The sequence below is a fragment of the Chaetodon auriga genome, chromosome 11 (assembly GCF_051107435.1).
Source record: "Chaetodon auriga isolate fChaAug3 chromosome 11, fChaAug3.hap1, whole genome shotgun sequence".
Classification (NCBI taxonomy): Eukaryota; Metazoa; Chordata; class Actinopteri; order Chaetodontiformes; family Chaetodontidae; genus Chaetodon; species Chaetodon auriga.
The window spans coordinates 1,857,286-1,882,657 of NC_135084.1; the positions used below are offsets into that span (position 1 = coordinate 1,857,286).

Here is a 25,372-nt window from a genome sequence, read left to right on the forward strand (position 1 = left end):
GGAATGAAATGAAGTGGGTAATAGCAGACAACGATCATCACTTACGTTTTTTCCATGTGTCTGTCTCTCTCTGTCTCTCGCATGCTCTGAGATAGATGCAGTATATATGCTCTGTAGGATGCCACGGCTGTTTCTGGTTGGCACAGTGACGTTAATTGATTAGTTTGCATCCCTGTTTCACCTGTGTACATTCGGTCAGGTTGAGTGACCATTACGCGTGCCGAACACGCTTGCGATGTGGTCAGATGAGACACTGATCAAAATGCATAAATTTAGGTCTAACTGTATGTGCTGACTCAGATAGTTGCATTGAATCGTGGCTGTTGCTAATTATTGATCACAGTGAAATGCCAGACACTGTGGAAACCTGCCTGCGAGGTATTGGTGATGTGGGCGCACGACTCTGCCGGTTTATGAAAATCCACTTGCCCAGTGGTGTGCCGCTGGCGCACAGAGTTGACCAGGTCTGGGGTGGCGAGCTTTCAGCACACTTTTACGCTGCCGGCGTGAACCGAAATAGACCAAAAATCCAAATCCACTGGCTGATCCTGCCGACACCTCCCCTTACTGCGCTGCAACGCCCATCCTGATGTACCTCTGTGCGTCTCGGTTTACCAAAAAACAAGTGCACTGTGCGCCTGCCTGCACTGCATGAAAATACCACTGTATTACTCTACTACACCACTCTCAGCATTTGAATATTGTCCTGCGTAACATGTGAGTCCAGCGTGATCTCCATTAGCCAACTTTTGGTGAAACACATGAGCCTACACTCCCAGTACTTCCTCTGCAGTCTGGTTAGCACCGTTAGCTCTTCCATCTTATTTGGGAGAGATCTCACATTTCCCATAATAATAGAAGGTATGGATGGTTTGTACTGTCTTTTCTTGTCCCAGCATCCCAGCTCTGCATCCCCTTCTCCTTATTTGCTTGGGGATCTCCGGTCTTTCCACTGGGAGTACCCTTGTGTTGCTCAGTGCAATCAGCTGTTCCCAAGTGTAAACAATGGACTCGAAGTTCAGTGTATCTCCTGAAGTTGATGATCGTAATGTAGAAAGTAGAAAAAAAGCAAATCCCTAGTCTCACCAGTTGTACACCCATACATATGCATGATCAACGGAGACTAGTGATAGAAAAAACATGAGAAAGACACAAAAACACACTAAGACAAAGGATAGCTGCTGTAACAAGCTGCCACTCACGGGCGCCATCTTGAAGTTTATGAGAAAATTGTAGAAACCTTTGATGCCCTTTCATCCTTTTTTTAATCCTTTTTTTTTTTTTACTCTTTTTTTGTTTGTTTTTTTACTATTATTATCTATTATTATTATTACTATTATTATCAAGTGGGTTTTATTCCCCATCTTTTTAATCCTGTTTTTGTGTTCATTCTGTCTTTTCATGTGAAGCACTTGGTGCATGTGAATTCTTTGTTGGAAAGCACTTTGAGCTGCATTTCCTCCCTGAAAGGTGCTATACAAACAGCATTTATTGTTATCTTTATTTTGGGTTAGAGTTTGGGCTCCTAACTTTGTTTTGAAAGTTGTGATATAAATAAAGTTGGTTATTATTTATTATTAGAAATTATTATAGATAGTATACACTGTATACTCCCTCTGAAGAATCTTCTTTGACATCAACTGCAGCAGCACATACAATACTTCTTTAAAACACAAGGGTCTAATGTCATCCTAACCACTCATAGTCATATTGATTTGTTGATAGGCAGTTACATGGCCAGGCTTAGCTAGTGCATGTGTTTACATCTGAGAGAGTGAACAGAACTGTTGACTGAATTTTACAGTGCTTTTGTCTGATATTGAGTAGATGTAACAGAGAGCATGCAGATAGTATGTTTCTGAATTTCAGTTGGCAGTTTGAAAGTCAGGATTTGCAACCGTGCATTGACTGTTTGACTCGCCATTGACTGCAGGAAAAGTAGATACTATGCATTTTTTTGCTTGGAGAGACTATACTTTGAATCTACATGTAGAAAGTGATGGTGGCACAGTGAATGGTCAACAACAAGCAGGGCCACAGTTGACATCGAGTAAATGTTGAGAATGGCATTGAGGTGGAAAATCTGAGTGATGCAAAAAACCAGACCAATCCTCCAGAGGAAAAGAATGGCTCACAGCAGCATGAAAGATTCTGCTGCTGATCATGGGGGCCTCGGGGGAATTTACTCAGACAAATGCATTAATTTCTTCTTAACATAAGTTATTGAGGAAAGTAAACATACTTTACTAATTAGTTTACTTTCGCAGTTAAGGATAATTCCAATGTATTACAACTCAGATTGTATTTTTCTAGTTTTGGCCATCATTTCTATCACTTATGATAACATTGTACTCACTAAAGTTATTGTTTAGGTTCAGTTAATTACAACCTCTTACATTTTAGCATCATCTGCTGGATGTGTGCTCTGTTTACGTTCTTCCTTTCTGTACAGGCACACAATCCAACAGCAGATGGAACAATCTGGCAAAGTGAAACAATTTTCTTTTACATATATCTACACTGGTTTTAATTTATAAAACTTCACCAGCTAAAACTTTGTATTGTGTAACAGTACTACATTACCTTAAACACTGTGATGCTCTGCTTAGATCTCACCTTCTCTGTCCATCTCTCACATTAACTCAACATCCAATGTGACTGTGAAACTGTGTGTTTGTGTTTTCACACACAGCTGCCAAGTGTGGCACATCATCTTCTCATATGAACAATAATAGACAGGAGACATAGCCCGTTCCAGTCTGACATGTAAGTTTTAAAGTAATAGTTAAGTCATAGCATTAATTGTGTTTGATGATCAATTATTAATTGCTAACTTGATTATTTATTAACGGCACGGTGGCGCAGCAAGAAAGTCGCCAGTTCGATCCCCGGGTTGGGCAGGGCCTTTCTGTGTGAAGTTTGCATGTTCTTCCCGTGCATGTGTGGGTTCTCTCCAGGCACTCCGACTTCCTCCCTCAGACCAAAAACATGCTCATTAGGTGCAATTGGTGACTCTAAAAATTGTTCTTAGGTGTGAGTGTGAGCGTGAATGCTTGTCTGTCTCTATATGTTGCCCTGCGATCGACTGCCGACCGGTTCAGGGTGTACCACGCCTCTCGCCCGTTGACAGCTGGGATAGGCTCCAGCCCCCCCGCAACCCCGAAAGGGATAGGCGGTATAGAAGATGAATGAATGATTATTTATTACTAATTTCACCTTATATAATTTTACTTTGGCAAGGTCTTTCAGTCCTGGGTTATGGAGTAAAGGAATAGTGTCGCTGCCACAGCTGTGACATCTGTCTAAGCCAGGTATTTGTGGACTGACTCGATCAAACAGAAAATTTGGAGCTTATTTTCTCATTAATATGAAATGATTAGTGTATGTGAAGAACCTTTGATTTTACCATATTGTATGTCAGTTCTACGTTTAACAATCCTGTTTAAGCTGCATGCAATTGAAGTTTTCTTTAGAGGTGCTACATGTTGTTTCTGTTTTAAGAGCTGCTAGTTAATGACTGCCATTGTAGACATTACTACTGTATTTATTGTCAACATACAGATGACTTTGTTACCAAGTGGGTACAGTGGCCTGAAAAGTCAGTCCTGCATTTTCAATATACAAAATAAATTATTCTTTGATCAACAAAGGTACCTGAAATTCTCTGCTAATGTAAGTTATGTAATCATCTACTGTATGTACATATATTGATGTATATCTGTTTACAATGTATATATTGTATAATAATGCACACACAACAGCAACATAGATTTTGTATGTCCTATGATCAGAAGCCAAGGATGTTGGTATCATGTGGAGCATGTTATAGCACCATGAAAACGCCACATGCTCGTGGCCTGATTTCGTCCTCTCCAGGGACAAGGTTGAAGGTAGCGCTCACTAGCGCGCACACACACACACACACACACACACACACACACACACATGTGCACAGCACTGTAACAGACTAGTGATGGCCCTGCACACAAATATACAATATACCAATATATACATGCACCAGGAGTAGAAACATACTCTGTGGCACAGATACACAAAGAATCTTGGAGACCAGGAGAAATGTAAGCACATATATGTACCCACATGCATACACACACATGCCTGCCGAGGGACACTAATGAAGATAAAGTAGCTAATTAAACATGACAGTGAAGAGCGATGAGCGGCCATGTTATGTGACATTATGAGGTCGGCTTGGACCTATAGATATAGGACTTTCGCTAATATGGGACACTGTGTTAGTGAGAGGGAGAGAGATAAAATATATCAAGACATAGATAGGTAAAATGTTTTTGTGGTTCATTCCAGTTCTCCTGATGTTTAAGATGCCCCTGAAGTCTTCTTTCTACACGCACGCACACACACACACACACACACACACACACACACACACACACACAAATATACACTGTTGTTCTAGATCTTTGAGATGGGTGATCCCTGCAGGTATAGCACACCATGGCAGACTCCATACTGTCTGAAATTTGGAGAGAAGCAACTATGCTTTCGTTAATTCACCTATTATTTAGTTGTGTTTCTAATTTCTGTTTCTATTATCTGTTTCTCTCTCTGTTTTTTTGACTGTCTTTAAAGTTGCACCAATGTTTTTATATGATCAAAGGATCAGTGCCCATGTGTAATGTTGCTTTTTGTCTGTTGGATGTGTAATAGGCACTATTTGCTAATGCATTTGCCTTTTTGCTACTAAATCTTTATACAGTAAGTTGTGTTGTGCATCACAACGTGCATCTTGTTTTTCGGCCTCCAAAAGAAATCTGTCAATACTACTTTAAAATTCACACATGTATAGCAGTTAGTTTATTAGCCGAGTACGCATTATGAAAATGAAATTGTGAAAATATGAAAATGAAAAATGAAAATCATTATCTAAATCTGCAAATGTTCTAAATTTATGATTTATTTGTTATTAGGGGCTTACCGGTAGCTACAGCAAAGATGCACGTGTTGGTCCTGAGGTGGTTCTTGAGATTTGTCCATGAGGTCATTAAATCAAAGGAATGAATCTTGAGTGATCAGCAAATTTCACAGAGATGTCACTGTTACTTTTTGATATCCTGTCTACAGAACTGACAAGCTGACCAAAAGATGACACCAGAACATAGTTAATGTAGTGCACTGGAGCATAAATCCTCAAGAGAGCATGGATATGCTCAGGACATCTGTCTCTTTGATGTAATGAATCTTTTTTGTAGAAATGGAAATTGTGACACAATAGACTGGCAGAAGATCCCCAACATCATGCATACATTGAATGATCTGAGCCTCCTCAGGAAATAGAGCCTGCTCATCCCCTTCTTGTAGACAGCATTGATGTTGGTTTTCCAGTTTAGTCTGGTGCACTCCAGAGTATTTGTAATCCTCCACCACTGTGACATTCTCCCCAGAATACGCAGTGGCTGTGGAGTCGTCCTTTTCCTTCTGGAATCAATCACCATCTCCTTGGTCTTGGCTACGTTAAGCAGCAGGTGATTCCACAAAATCATCCACCACTGCTCTATATTCCTCTTCTCATCATTCCTTTATACATCCTACCACTACTGACGGGTCAAAAATGTTATTTAGGTCACACAATGAGGAGTTGTACTGGAAGTCTGAGGTATAGAAGGTAAAGAGAAAAGGAGACAAAGTGGTAGTCTTTAAGGATCACGGACTTTAAGTCTTCAGGACTCTGGAACTAATGGCATCAGGACCAGCAGCCTTGCCCAGGTGCAGCATCTCCAGCTGTCTTCTTACCTGGCCTGCAGAAGAATGGTAACCACACCAAATGAACATAAATGAATGAAAACGACGGAGCTACTGCAACAGGTGGCCACCTAACACAGCACCATCATTCTGTGTCCATCATTCTCATGACCCACATGGCAAAAACATACAACAAAAGTAATACAAAATATAATCTTTTAATAGATAATGCTGGCATTCATCACAAAGCTTTCCTATTGGAGGAAGGAAAATACTCAATTCTCAAAACTGTGCATTAGCATGCCTTGTAGCTATTTGCAGGCAGATTTCAATATGAAATGCTGAGGCTATGAGCTTAAGTGCCTTTACCTGTGTGGCTGATGGTGTACAGTACATGATAGCCTTTACTTATAGTTTGATTATTCATTGTTGTGTGTCTGTGCATTTTAAAGAGTTACTCAGGGTTAGGTCATGCACCTTCCTGCATCTTGTCTGTTACATCACATCACCATAGTAGCCTTGGCAGCAATGTTGCATTCTGCCTCACTGGACCACCAGCTACCCAAAACACTCACCAAGGTCTGTTCGTATTTGTGTGTGTGTGTGTGTGTGTGTGTGTGTGTGTGTGTGTGTGTGTGCGCGCACGTGCGCACACATCTCACACACACATAAGTGTGTCTGACTACTTTCACTATGTTTATTCTTGCCTATTTGCACTTGAGTGTGCATGTTTGTGTTTATGTGTGTGTGTGTGTGTGTGTGTGTGTGTGTGTGTGTTTGTGTCCTGTCCAGCAGAGCACAGACTCAAGTTATTAAGCAATGACAAGAGATAGAGAGGATTCCTGTGGAGTATGTTGAGTGGGTTTCACACACACACACACACACACACACACACACACACGCACACACACACGCACACACACACACACAGAAGCATTGGCTCAAGGGAAGAGCATAGAGTAAGAGGGCAAAAGGCATTACAGTTGTCTAGAAGCTGTGGCAGTGATGCAGCTTGGCAGATTTCACCCTTCAGTTCTCATTGTAGAACTGCACACCGTAATAAAGTGTCACTGTACAGCTGTGCATTGTGTTTGTTTTAATATAAAATGCACCTTTCTCTTTTATATTAAGGTACTTAAGGCTCTGTTCATGTACCATTAATTTAGCCATGCAGATGGTTTTGTTTTTTTTGTCCAAGTTTTGAGATATCTCTGTCTGACATTTCCACATTCAATTCATTACAATTGAGGTGAATGGGTGAATGGGTGAATGTGAATCTGTTGATTGATAAAATCATGACAAAAATTTTATTTAGGGCTAATCCAGCAAATGAAATACCTCACATTTCTTTACTTTGTTGATCCAAAAAAAATTGTAGAAAAATCCAATATTACCAAAATGAAGTCCAACATTGGACATACTAGATACAAAAAAGCACAGTAATGAATTCACAGATTAAGGTTCCCGGTGGAGTAGTTGACATCTAGTAGAGGATGGAGTGTTTTTGTTTGTTTTGTTTGTCCCCAATTTGTTTGCCCCATGCACTGGCACAATCACAGTCCTGTTCATAGTTTCACACCATTTTACTGATTGACAGGTCAGAAACACACCAAGAAATGCAGAAACGCACTTGCAAATGCAGACAAGAAGATTCTAAGCAAATAAACATGGGTGTAAACAATCCGTATTTCAAAATTCATCCTCAGTTATATCCTCAACCTCATTTAATGTAATGTTCCTCGAGGAAGGCATATTTTCTATCCTCCTGGAGGCAAATTATAAAGGGGATGTCTTGTACTTCCGTGCACCAATCAAGATTCAGCTACATATGAATCAGAGGTGGGATGTTCGGCCACTCTCTCTCAAACCACATTGACAGAGATTCACATTTTTGTTGTTTTGGACCTCGATGACTTAGCTCTGCTTTTTAGCTTAAGGGTAGTGGTTGGTGTTCATACTTATTAGCTATTAGCTAAACATGTGCTTCCAACCATATATCCACCATAAAACTGGCTTACTACAGCTTCATCTCCAGTCATCACCTCAAAGTATCCTGTTCCAGCCTGTCTATTCTTCTATCTGCCTGTGGCATACATGGTTTGCTTAACATTGCAAAAATTTCTGCATTTTGATAAATACAACAGAGCTTGTTGTTATTTATAGAAGCATGTTCTGCACCTAAGTCAGGGCCTGTTGCATGGTGGGAGAGGAGATGGGTCGGAGATGGGGCGCTTGAGGATACTGTGACCCAGATGACTGAGCTGGAATGATTGGCCTTGCGGTGCTCAGCATGCTGCCATACTAATGCTCCCGCAGGAACGTGGTGACACAAGATGCACGTCCCATCTGCCTTTGTTCTGTAGAGAGAGGGAAGATTTGGAGTATTCAGGAATGTCAATTACATACGGAACTAAGAGCTCGTATCACGGCCATTAGTTAGTTTGTGCATGTGAGTGCATGAGGGGACATTTAAAGTGTGCATCACAACGTGCATCTATTTTAGGAATAAAAAGTCACTACCTAATGTTCACCTGTTGAAATTAGAAAAAATATGCAGTGTTTCTATGAAAGTATTATTTTATTACATAAAACCAAGTTGTTGAATGGAACAGGATTCAGCGTCTTTCACCAAAACACCTGCCCTTGGATAGAGCTGACAATGTCTGATGGTTTGTTTGCAGTGACTGAGTTCTTAATGGAACGTCCCACAAGCTCTCTTTGTTTCTGTTTGTCTGCTCTCTCAGGATATCATGTTTCCAGCTCCATGGTTGAGGAGGGGGCCAGGTGGGAGAGTCGTAACCTTCTGCAAGAAGTCTATGACGAGTCTATGCTGTACTCTGAGCCTGAAAAAAACTGCACTGAACCAGGTAAGACTATCTGAAATGCCTGCTTAACTGAATGTAAAAGAAAACATATCACAGGAGCAGACAGAACTGCTTTGAGTCCCAAGTATGTCTGTGCGAGAAGGGTACAGGAATTAATTTGGGTGTCTCCAATGCAAAGACCAGTGTGGATCAGTTATTTAAAGAGACTCTCATTGCTGTTTGTTACATGCCTATTCTATCTTATTGTAGACATTCACATATCTACTGTGTCTTATCAGAGCCAAATCTCAAAAGGCTGTATTCTGTCTTTATTCCTTTGGGCATGAGGTGTAGTGCAGCCGTGTTTTCATATTGTAGTTTTGGACAATATGATTATGGACTGTTTTTGTGGAGTCCCTTGGGAAATTAAGCAACTGTGCGAGGGACCCAGACCCCCCAGGTCATGTTCAATAAACATAAATGCATTTGATACATAGTTCAGGCAAATCACTTTTTGGAAATGGCTCATCATCTGTGGTATTTCTCCGAGAAGTGTGCTGTTAAAATGACTTAGACATCAGACAGTTTGTAGTGATTTATACACATTTCTTCCAAATAATCTTTTAGAGTAAGGTCTGGGGCCACAGCAGATGTTTTTGTTTGCATTATTGAATACTCCTTCAATTAATCTTTTTTGAATGTGATTAATCAATACATTTTTCTGCCTCTGTGCCTTGTGTGACCGTATGTACCATTCTCTGAACGTGATGTCTCAGGAATTTCATAGAATTTGCTAAATATGATGAAGTTTCACACAGTTGTCTAACGCAGGGATGAACCAATTAGACTTTGATGGTTAAAGGTCACTGTGACCAGACAAGATACATTTCTGGCCATTAGTAATTATGGCAAGATTTTAGACAAAGCACAGGATAAAATGATGAAGTGATGAGATTTTATATCAAAAAAAAGGGCAAAAGTCAACTTCACTGGGACATCATAATGTTCTGCAAAAACACTTCTCTGGCCATTATTCAACAAATAACTGAGGAACAGAAGGTGACCATATTTCACATTTGGTCAGATACTGAGTTGATGACACTAATCTTGGGTGTCATCTTGAAACTGTGCTGGTTGTAAAGATCTTCTGTGCTGTAAGGTTGAAGGTCTGTGTGAAGCATTCATGTTTGAAGCATTTGTAAGGGAATTAGGTCATTAAAACTTTGGGTTTAATGTTTGCACTCATTAATATAGAAAGGGGCACCAACCTCCCCAGCTCAGAAGGATTTTATTTATTCTTTTCTTTTAATGCTGATTTAATAATAATTAATGAATTAATGGGAGATCAGTCTCATCATCCGAAGCATAAGCTCTCGATACAGTGATTGTCTATTTCCAGCTCAAAAGGACAGTCGGACAACGACTTAAAAAATATCATTTATTTGACACAATAATGAGAATGGATATGAATAATGAATGATACGATGAATAATATGGATTATATGATGTAACACAACAACTGGATGAAGAAGCTATAGCAAAATAATAAAAGGAATGAGTCTGGCAATAGTGAGAAGTAGTTTTGAGAAAAATGAGGATGCGAATGTGGTGTTTATTTCTTGAATGAATGACTAAGCGAGTCTAAATGAAAACTGAGATTGTTATAGCCTATGACACCAACTCTTATTCAAGCAGCATGGAAAATGCCTACTTCTCTGCCAGCAGCACTTTAATGGTGGCCTGTCCCGAACTGCCACAAAGGAGGACGACTGTCAGCTCTGATCTGTGCTGAGTCTAACGGGTGGAACCAGTCGAACCGCAGTGGAGAGCCAGTGTTGGACAGAGAGGCTTTGGGGACGGGACCTTCGGTGTCAGTAACAGACAAGGAGCGGCTTTTTCGATGGTTATTTGACCCAGACAGATGGGTTCAGGCTGGTTGCAGGACTTCGGTCCGAAGAGATTGACGGCCATTTGGCAAATCTTCTCAGTTAATAATAAAGTCGAGAATACTGTCGATGGCTGATTGAAAATGTCTACAAAAATATTCTTCCGTGATTTGACTTTAATCATTAAAGAAAAGAAGAGTTTGGCTTTAACTTTGAAAAAGTTATGCGGGTTTAGCGTGGCAAGTAAAAGTAGACAACAGATCACAATAACGCCCCATTAGGCGGGCAAAAGACAATCGACGAGCAAAAGTTGAAGTTACAAAAACTAAAGAAAAACTAAAATGCTGAAAAAGTGGCGTGAGTAAAGAACAAGTAAAGAGTGTGTCTAGCACAAAGAAGTAAGACAAAGGAGAGACAAAGAAGTGGTCGAAGAAGAAGTGTAACAAAGAAGAAAGTGAGCACTTGCTGCACGCTGCGGGGCGTTTACCATCTGGCGCTCCGGGGCATGTCTGTGACAAACAGACCTTTGCGCACTTAGAATGATTTACACGGGAACGCTACGATTTCATCCTATAGAGAGGAAACATTAACTAATGATTGCATGCGATGGACTCGTCTGCTTCTCACTATGGTCAATCATGGAGTCTAAATGATAAATTTTGGTGTAATCCTGGTCATATTACCATCAAGGAACGTATCTGTTGCCCAGACATTGAACTGCTGGCTGTTGGGCTCAGGCCATATTATTTGCCCAGGGAGTTTTCACATGCCATTATTGTAGCTCTTTACATCCCCCCCTCTGCCAACCCGGCGTCGGCATGTGATGTCATTCACTCCGTCATAGCCTGTCTGCAAACTCAACACAGTGTGACAAAGTGGATTAACCACTCCATTTGCCACTTAACTACATGTTTATGTTATAACCATATCTTTGTTCACAGTGTTTGTTTGGTTTCATTACTTTATGTTAACTCTAAAGTCCATGTGATAACGCCAATACACAGTACTATCCCGGGTCTGTTTTGTGTTTAGCGTTATTTTTCCATCATCCTTACAATCGAGTTAACATAGTAATGACAGACACAAGTTATCGGTATTTCAGTTACTTTTATTATTTTCTGTAAACAGCATTGTTAGATTATTCAGTTAAGCACATGTCCTTTGTTTAAAGTCTTACCATGTGCAGCAAACCATGGTGAGAAAGGGAGCTGCCCAGCAATTCCCGGCCTTTTATAGAGTTGGTGACATCATCAGTGAGGTCAGGGACGCTACCATGTCAGAGGGGGGAAGCTGCCGATATTATTGAGATCATTAAAGATTTCTGGTGGGTATGGCCGAGAATTGTGCATTGGGTTGTGTATTCGAGTCTCGTGGAAAATGTGAGTTTCAGGGAAAAAATTTCTGATGTGTGTCTTATATCCTGGGTCTGGGATAGTTTGTTTGCCCACCCTGAAGAGAGGATGGTAGGGGCCTGTTACCTCTAATGGAGGCAGAAGAAAGGATAAAGGGAGTGGTCTGTAGAGGCCAGAGAGAGAAGGTAATGCACAGCAGCTACCAGGGCTGGTGCTGTTATTTTGTGAGTTGAACGGTAATGAGTTAATTTCTTCTCAGTTCCTTATGTTTATAGTTTTTGTGTAGTGTTGTTTTTGTTTTTGCACTTTCCTGGAAGCACCTGTAAATAAAATGTCCAGCCATGAGGACCTTCCGCTGAGCCTTCTGAGTCTGCCTCCTACTTGATTGAAGACCCTCTGGTTACACTACCTCACACATGGTGGCAGCGGTGACCCCAGGCCAGTAGGGGGCAGTGAAGATCATAACCAGAGGCAAAAAAACAGCAGGTGCTATGGACCATCAACAAGTTGAAAGCCCTGATGATCCTGACCTGCAGGGGGCAGCAGGGGGTCAACCTCAAAACCCTAAAAATATAGCTGAGATCTCCAGGCTTTGAGTTGCCTGATGGAGCAACAGGCTGACCGGGAGGTCAGATGGGAGCAGGACCGGAGACGCCAAGAGGAATGCTTGAAGAAAGTCCAGCACCAGTTTTCTCAGCTCCAGCTAGAGGTTCATCAGGAGCGGCAAGACTGTCCTCAGCCAACAGAGAGACTATCAGTTGACTCAGTACAGCATGATGCTTAGTGGATGCATGTGGGACCTGTTCCGGATCCTGATGCAATCGAGGTTCCCAGGGGGCAGCCATCCAGCCTAGGGCTTAAATTATAATTATAATTATAATTATAGATGTCCTGAATGGAAAGGTCCAAAGATGCAACCGCACCATGAAGATGAGGACATTGAACATTACCAGACAACATTTGAAAGGATTGCACATGCATGTACATGGCCCAGAGAGGATTGGGCACTGCACCTTGCCCCACTTTTGACCGGTAAGGCCAGGACGGCCTGTGTTGCAATGGACATGGAAGAAACAATGGATTATGTCAAGGTTAAGAATGCTGTCCTGCATAAATACGAAATTAATGCAGAGACATATCGGGTGAGATTTCGAGTCAGCAAGGTGGAGGATGATGCAACAACCAAGGAGCTGCAGGCTCGCCTCAAGGACATGTATGACAAATGGATGCAGCCCAAAGAGAAGACCAAGGAACAAATTGGGGACGCCATTGTCATGGAGCAGTTCTTGAGGATTCTGAATCCTGAGCTTCACGCATGGGTCAAGGAGCGTAACCCAACATCTTCTAAAGAAGCTGCAGAAATGGCGGAGACCTTTCTGGCAGCTCGATGCACATCATCCAGCCTTCCCCAGCCCCAGACCCCTAACAGCAGTTCCTACACCTGGTAAGTTGGGGGGGGGGGGGGGGGGGGGGGGTAATGGGCAAAGAGACAGATATTTTAGGCATGGCCCCAGCTGTATGAATAGTAATAAAAGTAAAGAAGTCATGAACAGAGGGCCCTTAGCATGTCACTCTTGTGGTCAGGTAGGACACTTCAAAGCAGATTGTCCAAGTCAGCACATCAGTAAGACATGCTTATGTTTTGCCCCCCAGGAAGCAGTCAGTCGCTGTGAAGGTAGAGAGCAGGTAGAATGTTTTCATGAGGAACGTACTGCCCGTGTGTCTATAAAGGACAAGCCATATGTAGCTCTCCTAGACTCGGGTAGCAATCGCACCTTGGTTAGGCCAGACTGTCTTCCCAGAGATGTTATTTTTGTTGAGGGAAAGCTACGCATCTGGTGTGTCCATGGAGACAAGGAAGACTATCCCATAGCAATATTTGCTGAGGACAGACCCTGTGAGAGTATGGTGGCAGTCACAAGGTCCAGATGTAGTCATGCACAGTCTGAGCCAGCTTGGGGTTGGGATGAGCTACCCTTTGCTGATGGTGAGGTATCGGGGGGGAGGAGGCTAGGCAGCCTAGAGTCAAGAAAAGCAGGAGACAACGGAGGCAGAACAGACTGAGAGGAAACGAGGTTGTAGAGGTATTGCCCGAGCCGGATAGGTTGGAGTTGCAGCTTATTCCTAGCAACATTACTCAGCTACAGAAGCAGGACCCCTCCCTACAGCCCCTGTTTACTAAGTGTGTTCCTGAGTCAATCCAAGTGACAGAGAAAGGCAGGGAGATCTTTATTCTAAAGGGAGAGCAGTTGTGGCAGTGTAGCAAACTAGGTGATCAGCTAATTGTTCCCCAAAGTTTGAGGCCCACAGTTCTCCAGTTCCATTCCTTGGGCAGGCCACTTGGGGCAGTAGAAAACCTTTGCTAGGATGGTGTCCCGTTTTTATTGGCCACAGCAGTTTGCAGACACGGTCCAGTATTGTAAAGTATGCCCACAGTGCCAGTTGACAGCCCCAAGCAGGAAGGGAGACAGAGCCCCACTAGTCACCATGCCCATCATTGACATCCCTTTTTCCCGGATTGCCATGGACATCATTGGCCCACTGGAGAGAAGTAGTGGTGGGCACAAATACATACTAGTGGTGTGTGATTATGCCACAAGGAATCCAGAAGCATTCCCACTCAAGAAAGTCAAGGCCCGGCAGATAGTTAACTGTCTGATCCAGCTCTTTTCAGGAGTGGGTGTTCCAACAGAGATAATCATAGACCAGGGCACCAACTTCACCTCCAAACTGTTGAAAGATGTGTACAGCCTGTTGGGGATTCGAGGGGTGAAGACAAGCCCATATCACCCTCAGACTGATGGCCTTGTGGAAAGGTTTAATAAGACTCTGAAGTCCATGTTCAGGAAATTTGTGGCAGACACAGGATCAGACTGGGATCACTGGCTCCCCTTTCTTCTGTTTGCGTACAGAGAGGTACCACAAGCTTCCACTGGCTTCTCCCCGTTCCAGCTCATCTATGGCCATCCAGTACGGGGTCCATTGGATGTTCTCAAAGAGGCGTGGGAGGAGCCACAGCAGCAGCAGCAATGCAGTGTCCTGTCATATGTTTTGAAGATGAGAGACAAGCTCAGTGAGTATCAAGAACTTGCCAATAGCCACCTGGCCAGGGCTCAGCAGCGTCAGAAGGTGGACTACAATAAAACTTCCCAGAGAGGGTCTTTCCAAAGGGGTCAAAAGGTCCTCCTGTTGCTGCCAACCTCAGGCTCCAGTCTTTTGGCCAAGTGGCAGGGTCCATATGAGGTCACAAAGAAGGTGGGAGTGGTGACCTATGAATTGCACTTACCTGAGCGATGCAAGAAGCACCAAGTGTTTCATGTGAACCTGCTAAGAGAATGGGTGGACCAGCCGGAGACATCAACACAGATGTGGGCTCGGGCTGTGGTTTACGAGGAAGAGGTGAAGGAGCAGTATTTTCCCTCTTCGGCTGGGGCCCAAGCATTGCCAGACTTGGCTCACCACACACCTGATTGCCAGGAGGAGTTGGACGAACACATGCCTTTCGAGCCGTTCAGTTTGCAACCAGGTCATACAGACCTCATTCAGCATGAGATTCAGTTACTTTCTCCAACACAGCAACCCATCAGGGAAACTTATGGCAGAGTACCAGCAAAGCTCATGCCAGCACTGAAATAGGAGGTGGAAAACATGTTGATGATGGGGATTATTGAACCATCCCGAAGCGAGTGGTGTAGCCCAGTGGTGCTTGTCCCCAAGAAGGATGACCCAAATTTAAGGTTCTGTGTTAATTTTTCTCGACTGAATGCAGTGTCAGCCTTTGACCCTTATCCCATGCCACGGGCGGATAAACTGATTGATCGTTTGGGGAATGCGACCTACCTAACAACTCTTGACCTCTGTAAAGGATATTGGCAGGTACCCTTAACAGAGGCCTCCAAGGACTTGATAATGTTCAGAGTGCCAAGTGGACTGTACCGGTTTAGGACGATGCCCTTTGGACTACATGGACCTCCGGCAACTTTCCAGAGATTGGTGGATGAGGTGTTGAGAGGAGCAGATGACTACGCCGCTGCCTACATTGATGATATTGTGGTTTTCAGCAAGATGTGGGAGGAGCATGTGGAGCATCTTGCTGCATCCAGAGGGCAGGGTTGGTCATCAATGCCAAGAAGTGCCACATTGCCAAGCCTCAGGTTCAGTTTCTGGGGTATGTGATTGGGGCGGTGTCGTCCATCCTCAGGTGGGAAAAGTGGAGGCCATTGCTGCTTGTCCATTACCTTCTTACTAAGAGACAGGTCAGGTCTTTCCTGGGATTCATCGGGTGGTATCGCAGATTTATCCCAAGCTTTTCTTCACGTTCTGCAGTGCTCAGTGATGTGACTCATAAATCCAGCCCCACCAGAGTGTATTGCTGCATTTGAAGAGCTGAAGAAGTGTTTGTGCAGTGAGCCTCTTTTGCAATGTCCAGACTTTGATCTCCCTTTCACTGTGTAGACAGATGCCTCTGGGAGGGGTCTTGGGGCTGTGTTGCGGCAGGGAGAAGGTGAGGTCCAGATGCCAGTGCAGTATATCAGCTGCAAGCTCTTTCCGAGAGAGGTGAGGTACTCTACTGTTGAGAAGGAAGCCTTAGCAGTAAAGTGGGCTTTGGACACTTTGAAGTATTATCTCATTGGGAAAGAGTTTGTGCTAGAGACTGACCACAGAACTTTGCAATGGATACACAGAATGAAAGACACTAATGCAAGAATTACCAGATGGTGTCTTTCTCTTCAGCCTTTTTGATATCCAGATCAAATACAAACCAGGATGCAAGAATGTCATCGCAGACTTCCTGTCCCATTCCTCAAATGAGTAACGGCCTCAAGGGGAGGGGGGTGTGACAAAGCCAGTTGAATGTATGTCAATGGTATCAGCCCCAGGGTGCTCAAAGCCTGTGCCCCCCAGCTGTGTGGAGTTCTCCACCATGCCTTCAACACGACCCTAAGTCTCCAGAGGGTCCCCATGCTGTGGAAGACATCCTGCCTTGTTCCTGTGCCAAAGACAGCATGGCCCGGGGCCTCCATGGACTACAGACCTGTGGCACTGACCTCCCACATCATGAAGACCCTGGAGAGACTCGTCCTGGAGCAGCTCCAGCCCATGGTCAAGCCACTCTTGGACCCCTCCAGTTCGCCTATCAGCCCCGACTTGGAGTTGAAGACGCCATAATCTTAGTAGTTGGATGTATTAGTAAGGGTGACAAGGATGAGTACAGGGCTGCTGTGGACAACTTTGTCACGTGGTGTGAGCAGAACCATCTGCAACTAAACGTGGCAAAGACTAAGGATCTAGTAGTGGAACTGAGGAGAACCATGGCACCAGTGACCCCTGTTTCCATCCAGGGGGTCAGTGTGGACATTGTGGAGGACTACAAGTACCTGGGGGTACATATTCACAATAAACTGGACTGGGCAAAGAACACTGACACTCTTTACAGGAAGGGCCAGAGTCGTCTCTATTTTCTGAGGCGACTGAGGTCCTTCAACATCCGTCGTACTATGCTAAGGATTTTCTATGAGTCTGTGGTGGCTAGTGCTATTCTCTATGCTGTTGCATGCCAGGGCAGCAGGCTGAGGATGGCAGACACCAACAGACTGATCCACAAGGCCAGTGACGTTGTGGGTATGGAGTGGAGTGTGAGAGAGGAAGCTGCTGACTAAGCTATGGACTATCTTGGACAACTCACTCACACCCACTTCATGATGTGCTGGTCGGGCACAAGAGTACTTTCAGTGAGAGACTCATACCACCAAAATGCACAACTAAACGCCACAGGAAATCATTCCTGCCTGTGGCCATCAAACTGTACAACTCCTCCTTCTGGGATCAATAAAGTATATCTGATTCTGATTCTGATTTCAATCACACATCAACATGTATGCTGACACCAATATAGATACATCAGACACACACATTTGTTGATTAATGACAATATTCTTCAATACTAATACTAACTTATTTGATGACTAATAATTTAACTCTAATAGAACAAAGGAACAAGGAAAGGCAGATTATATTTGGTGAATTAAGAGTTTCTAATTACAACTGTCTCATGTCACGTATCTGACAGCTAACTGCTTCTAGTCTCTAAATGGCGGTATGGTTCCATGGTAGAAACCTGATTAAAAAAAAAAATTATTATGAGTTAAGATCATAGTTTTATCATTTTACAAGCTAAAAACACGGGAAAAACATTGATACCATACAAATTGTGAGTTTAGTGTTGTGGGAACATCCAAAGTTGAATCAAACATATCATTTGCATCCTGATGTGGTAGAAAAGAAAGCACACAGACGTAAAAAACAGTTTGCTACAGGAACGTCTGATTTGCAACTTGTCAATGTTAATGTAAATTGAGAGCTTCGCCTTTCAGCTCAGCTCCTTCTTCACCACGACAGACCAATACAGCGACCGCATTACTGTGCATTCAGACCAAAAGAGGCAAAAGAGGCAAGGACGCCCGAGGCTGCACGAGAAACAGGACAGCTTCCAAAGCGGCAAAATATTTTAGCCGCTTTGGTCGCTCTTCACGTGACTGACTTAAAAGTTAAATCGCGCTAGTCATTTAAAGGAGCCGCAAAGCAGACTTCTTGACAGCGGCATAGTGCTGCTTGCTGTTGTTCACCTTCAGTTTAAAGCATGCCTAGTTGCATAGGAGGTTTTGTGTGTCATTAAATACAGAAAAAAAAAATCTCAGAGCATGAACATAAATCAAAATCACCATCTAGTCACGAGCGGATTGACGTATTGAGGAGGAAGCAATTAACAAAGGGCATTATGATTTACCCACCACAACATCAAACTTTTACAACTTTGAAATATACTAAAATTCTGTGGCAAAGACGTACCCTGGGCATGCAAGCCTTTCTTGCTTCATCTGAATGAGATGACACATTGCACAACAAAGCATTTAATCAACTAACTGACATTTAAATAGAGCAAAAATATCTTGATGTGTGCAGTGAAAAGTGCTTTTTTTTTTTCAAGCGTCTTCTTCGGGTGTACAGGCAGGCAGCAGCACACATCACAGCGATGTCATCCAAATCCATGATGAGTCCATATGATTTTGACCATGCCGCCGTGTTAATGACCATGTTAATGATACAATAATAACAATTATGAGCGGGAGTTAATTTAATGTCATAACCGCCTCACCCCATTTTTCCCTGTTCTTCCAAAAAAGTAAAACGCTCTTTGGCCACAAGATTGTTATGTTTTCCGGCTCCGGGGTAATTTTCTTTAGGCCTATAGAACACACACACACACACACACGCACACACACACACACGGGTGCAAATGCGCGCTCCTTACGTCTCAGCTGCAGCACCTCTGTGCACAATTACGCATGTGGTGTTGTCTGCTTGTCTTTCGTTTGGTGTCATACAAGTTCGTCAAGTTCGTGTGTGTGTGTGTGTGTGTGTGTGGCCAAAGAGTGTTCCTTTTTTGGAAGAACGGGGAAAATGGGGTGAGGCGGTTAGCGAATTAAATGTTATTATTGTATAATCAACATGGTCTGCGACGACTATAAATATGCGCGTTTAACCCTCAAAATCATATCGACACAAGTGATCAATTTCTCGGCATCCATGACGGAACTAGGAACCAAAGTTACATGCGTTGTTCTTTGGGGCCCGCTCGAGCGAAGGACACCTCTACTCTGATTGGTTGCCGCCGGTTGCCGCTGAACCGCGTCATAGCTAATTACCATAAAGTTAACCGAGGTTCAACTTTTCATCTGGTGCCGCTTTGGACGCTTTTGCCACTTTGGACGCTCTAGACGCACGGCTGATGGCGGCTGACGCTTTGGCCGCTCAGGACGCCGGGCTCTCATTGAAAATGTATTAACTTCCGGCGTCCTTGCCTCTTTTGCCTCTTTTGGTCTGAACGTACAGTTACTGTTGCTGCTGCACTGATCCGCCTGTCAATCTCACGCTCCATTCTTCCCTCACTCGTGAACAAGATCCCAAGATACTTAAACTCCTCCACTTGAGGCAGGAACTGTCCCCCAACCTGGAGGGAACAAGCCACTTTTTTCCGGTCGAGAACCATGGCCTTAGACTTGGAGGTGCTGACTCTCATCCCAGCTGCTTCACACTCAGCTGCGAACTGCCCCAGTGCATGCTGAAGGTCCTATACCAACTTGTTTGAAACATGTTGTTGCATCAAATTCAGAATAAGCATATATTTACAAGAATCAATGAACTCGATGAGGTCAAACATCGAACATATTGTCTTTGTACTGTTTTCAGTTGAATGTATGTCAAAAACAATTAGCAAGATATCACATTCTCTTTTATTTATGTTTTACCCAGTGTCCCATCTTCTTGGGAATTGGGGTTGAAGAAATATCATGTTTCCAGCAGAAACAAAAAGTACCATGACCCCCTTCACCTTTATAAACACAGATACCCATGAAAAATGAACAGGACTTGCTTGGGTAAGGAGCTGGAGACAAACACAGAGAGGGAAAACTGATGGAAATATTGACATTAAGATGAAAGCTGATGAAAAAACAGACTTCTCCCAGGTAGAAATCCCCTCTCCCCCTAAAACTGAATGCTGGTGTGTAACCCAGTGTGTATGCTAGTCTCATCCTCAGTGTGTTCCAAAAGCTCTCATGCCATGTGTTTGTTTTCTCTGTGGGCTTGTTGGGGTGTGTGTGTGTGTGTGTGTGTGTGTGTGTGTGTGTGTGTGTGTGTGTGTGTGTGCCCATGTATAACTTATGTTGTGGGGACAAAAACCTGTTTACACAGTCACATTGTGGGGACTCACCTCACTTGTGGGGACAGAATACAGGTCCCAACAATTTAAATCATTACATTTTAGGGTAAAGACTGAGGATAGGTTTAGGGTTAGGTATGGTTGGGTTAGGTTTAGGGTTAGGAATAGGCAAATAGTGGTTAGGGTTAGGGTTAGGGTAAGTCTCCAGGAAATGAATGTAAGTCTATGTCATGTCCCCACAAGTGATGAAAACACCATGTGCATGTGTGTGTGTGTGTGTGTGTGTGTGTGTGTGTGTGCAAGTGTTTTCCATGTGGAATTCTGGGGCTTTACAAGGTTGACGTCTTGCCAAGCATTCTCTCGATCTCATTGTAAACCCACTGCCCACATCTCACAAACACATGCACACACATTCATCCTTCCTGCAGTTTGTGGATGCAGGATGTTGGTATTTGCAGTCTGACTGAATTTTTACGGACAAATTAGATTTTGATAGCACATGGTTTATAGCCTGTTTCTGTTTAATTACACTTTATCTCATGAAACACTAATTGTCTTGATAGAGATTATTCCTACTTTCCTGCACTGAAAGCGGCCCTCACAACATGCTCTTTATGCCTCCCTCTCTCTCTGTCACTTTCTTGTCTACACACTGAGGAGATACAGATATGCTGTTTATGTGATAACACATGCACGCACATATCCATCTAAACAAATATTTAATCTCATGTGGAGCATCTAAACCTTATTTTCTCTAAGTGAAATTTTCAGGTGGAGTGGAGCGAGCAGTCTTTAAGAGAAATAATGACAGCTCTAAGGGAATAAGTGAGTAAGATATTTACTGGAATAAGCTCCAGATGCCTCTGTTGGGGCAAAACAAAAAAAAAACAAAAAAAACAAACAAACAAACAAAAACGATATTACGGTTGTTGTTGAGCTTTCACAGCAGCAGTTTGGGGAAAATAGCCCAGGTCCTTCTTTTTAGTGACTTTGGCTTAACAGCCCCGCAACAAGTACAGAGCAATGGAGCTCAGACATGTGACTGTAATTTCCCCAAAATAATGTTGGTCCTTCTGCTGTTGGCTGAGGCTAGCTGGAAGTTGAGGAAGGCACATAGACCATGTGCCTTCCTCAACTGAGCAAATTAATGTAACTGTGCTGAGCTGAATTCAGCATAATGGAAAACATGTTGTTTGTGGGAGGCATATGTGCATCATGAGAAATTATAGAAATTAATATTTTAATGGTTAATCATCATCACTATGTGTCAAATAGATAGAAATATATTGAGGGAACTTAAGGTTCTGGTATGTAGATTGTCTGGAATTAGATTGTTTAGCTGGAGGGCTGTGCTATAAGCAGTCAGACAGGCTGCCTACACAAGATAAAGATGTGTGATTAAATTGTGTATTTCACCTGGTTAGAGTACAATCTAAAAAATAAATGACGGCAAGTTTAATGAATTAATCTAGCGAATAATACCACTTGTTTCAAAGTCAATGTCAAAGCTAGTTTCACAGCAGTTTTTCACTTTCACATCTACTCTGTCAGAGTAGTTGATTTTTGACTGAAAAACCTGTCTCTGCTTTCACTGTCCATTAAGTAAGGGATAATGCCCGAATAGTGAATGAATGGTTGCTTCCGCGAAGTCCATTAAATTAAGAAATAATTATAATGAATTTATTTATTATTATTATTATTATTAGTAGTAGTAGTAGTAGTAGTAGTAGTTATAATTAATCTATTTAATTATATTATGTATACAATTACATGTGTCAAATTTTGGATGCCCCAACACGTCGTAGGCGCTCTATCACAGTACCACCTAGCCTGGCATGCATATCCAATCGAATTCGCCCACTTTTGCGTCTTCGTATAAACAAACAATTCCTGCTGAGAACGCTCGTCTAAACGCGGATAAAAAATTGAAGACGACACGCCACTTTTGCGTCTTCTGTTTTCATCGCCTCCGTAATCGTAGCATAAGTCTATCCTAAATAATTTTTATCGTTATCGTTGAAATAAGGTATGTTAACGTATGTTCTGAGTTTCTGTTGCCACGGTTACCAACTAGCGTTTGAGCCAGCGCAATAATTTAGAACAATCAGGCTATGTGACCCAAGGTAAAAGTCCGAGATTCTTTGTTTTGCCCAATCAACTTGTGTTACACTACTGTAAATACTATTTATAATTTCTGTGTTACACTACTCTATCCGCTTTATTGGTGCTGCTGTAAACTGGAATTTCCCCTTGCGGGACTAATAAAGGAATATTGAATCTTGAATCTTACCAAAGTCTAACGATATTCAGTTTCTGATTATATTAAATGGAGTTTTTGCTTGACATGGCTTTTATGTTTGATTCATTCTCAGAATCCTTGTTTTAGCACGAATATTTACCCTGGTTAATCAGATAAAGAAATGACTGTCAAATAACAGACACCTATGAAAGATGACACCACAGGTGCTTGCAGTATTTGATTGACAGGTGAAATACAGCACAAAGCAAAGGTGGCCCTGAGCTCTAAACAAAACAAAAATAAAATGGAAGACCTGCAGATTAGAAAATGACACCAATTAAATTAATGTAGCAGCTTGACATTTAAAATTAAACCCAGTTTGATTGCCTGTGTAGGTAAACGTAACACTGACAGCTTTACCAACCACAGCTGACAAACAGTGTCAGGGTTTAACTGACCCAGAACTGAGAAAAGTCTCCTCTAATCTGTCAGAAGACATGTTTCTATACATGTTTATATGACTGCCTCTCCAGCACTCTGCTTGTGCTGGAATTAGTTGGATCAATTGCACTTAGTTCTTCCTCCTACCCCACCACACACAGTATTCACACAGCACAATACAGTACTTACTCACAGTAGAACAAATGCAGTGTGCCAACATGCCCTGAAGAAAATGGTGTACAAACATATGCGCAGACATACGTATGTGAGGAAAAAATGTTTATTTTTTCCCAGTTCATGTCTGGCATGACTGCAGTTTTTTTTTTTTTTTTTTGTCATTTTCCATCCCTCTAAGTTCACATATCAACACACACACACATCTTAGATTTTCCTCACTTTTGAGGACATTACATAGACTTACATTCATTTCCTGGAGACTTACCCTTACCATAACCACTACTTGCCTAACCCTAACCCTTACCCTGATCTTAAGTCTTCCTCCTACAATGTAATTATTTACATTATGAGGACCTGCATTTTGTCCCCACACTTCGTTCTGGAGGGAGTGAATGAGGGAGAGATTAAGGACACAGCTGTTGTCAGTATGAGCATGTTAGCATGCTGACATAGCATTTAGCTTAAAACAACGGTCAACATGGAAGTAGATATTTAGACAAAACATCAGGGGTTTATTAGGAACCTTAGGACCCTGATGTATTCCAAATAGTTCAATAAGAAACAATGAATATCTCTATCAAATTTCATATCAGTTCCTGTAGTAGCTATCATGATATTCTGCTCTGGATCAAAGTTTTCGATAGATGATCACCCATTACCATCCTTTAAATTCTACATCCAGTGGAAAGATAAATTGAAATTGTTCTCTTTCAATTGTTTTCCTGACACAACCAGTGTTGAATTGATCAATTCTGTAATATTCAGTCACTGCTAATAATATCTCTCATATCAGAGGTGGACAATGTTGACTGGAGGCAATCAGCCATTTAATTAAAGACAGATTTATGTAGCTACAACAACTCATAACAGCTACATTCTTTAAGAAAGAAACCTCTGCAATCAGATTTGTTTAGACATCATAGCCCATAGTCCAGGCTAGTTGTTGTTGTTGTGTGGCCTATGGTGCTTGGCAGGGTAGGAGAATAAACAGGTTGTGAAAGGCAGGCAGATCATGTATCCCCATGTGCGTGTAGCCTTGGGGATTCGGCCTTGAACGCAGACTGTGGCTGAAGGTATGAGAGAGAGCATGATGCCTGCTTCATGTAGAAAAATAAGCTTGTGTGCTCATGAGGGGACAACTGCATGTGTTCGCCCTCTTGTGCAAGTGTGTGTGTGTGTGTGTGTGTGTGTGTGTGTGTGTGAGAGAGAGAGAGAGAGAGAGAGAGAGAGAGAAAGAGAGAGAAAGAGAGATTATATGAGTATGTTTAACAAGCCATCCCCTCCTTGCCCTCTGCCCATCTGTCACTCGGAGAAAGCTCACTCGGCATGTCAAAGACTGCGGGCTGACTTGGGGGGGTGTGTGTGTGTGTGTGTGTACATGTGTGTGTATGAGTTGGGGTTGGGGTTGGGGGGGGGTTCTCTGTCACTTCAAATTGCATCATTTCCTGTTAAGGAATCCCACCAGCATGAAAAAAGACAAAGTCTGAGACAGGAAGGGAGATATACATTTTCAAGCAGAAAAACCAGGACCATACAACCTTCCTTACCTCTTGGAAAAAGCAGCTCAAGACCCTGGAAGGAGATATGAGTGAACGGCCCATACAGATGTAATACAGCTGCATGTCTGTACCACCAAAGTAGGAAAGGTTTGCTCCACCAAGCGCTTCCAACAGATGATATTCCAATTAAACAGAAACCTTGCCATCTCTCACCACAAACACAGAAGGTGTTTCTGGAAAGGGTTTCTGGATAAAATGTTAGAAAATAATGTGATAGAACCTTCATCCTCGTCATGAGCTTCCCCAGTGGTAATTGTGGGTAGGACAATTGGAAAACCCAGATTCTGTGTTGAATGCAGAAAACATACTGATGGCTATACCATTCCAGGAAATCACTGAGTCCCGTGTGGAAATTCAACCTTGTGAATACAGGTGGTTGAATTTGTCACCACTGCTGATCTTTGTCACTTACATTATGTTACTCAAGTGTCAGGTTGGAATCATATGGTTCCAGCATTTCTGTCAAAATTT

The 25,372-nt window shown here is 42.6% G+C and overlaps 1 protein-coding gene across 3 annotated transcripts in view; it reads left to right on the plus strand.

The window, feature by feature from the left end:
- LOC143328688 (sodium/potassium/calcium exchanger 3-like) overlaps positions 1-25,372 on the plus strand; it is a 169,051-nt gene that overhangs the window by 73,496 nt on the left and 70,183 nt on the right. For all 3 annotated transcript variants that reach the window (XR_013077836.1, XM_076743968.1, XM_076743969.1), the window contains exon 2: positions 8,466-8,588. Coding sequence is in view for 2 of the 3 variants with exons in the window: in XM_076743968.1 (XP_076600083.1) it covers positions 8,466-8,588 (123 nt within the window). In the remaining variant the exon portion in view is untranslated. The remainder of the gene's footprint in view (positions 1-8,465; positions 8,589-25,372) is intronic.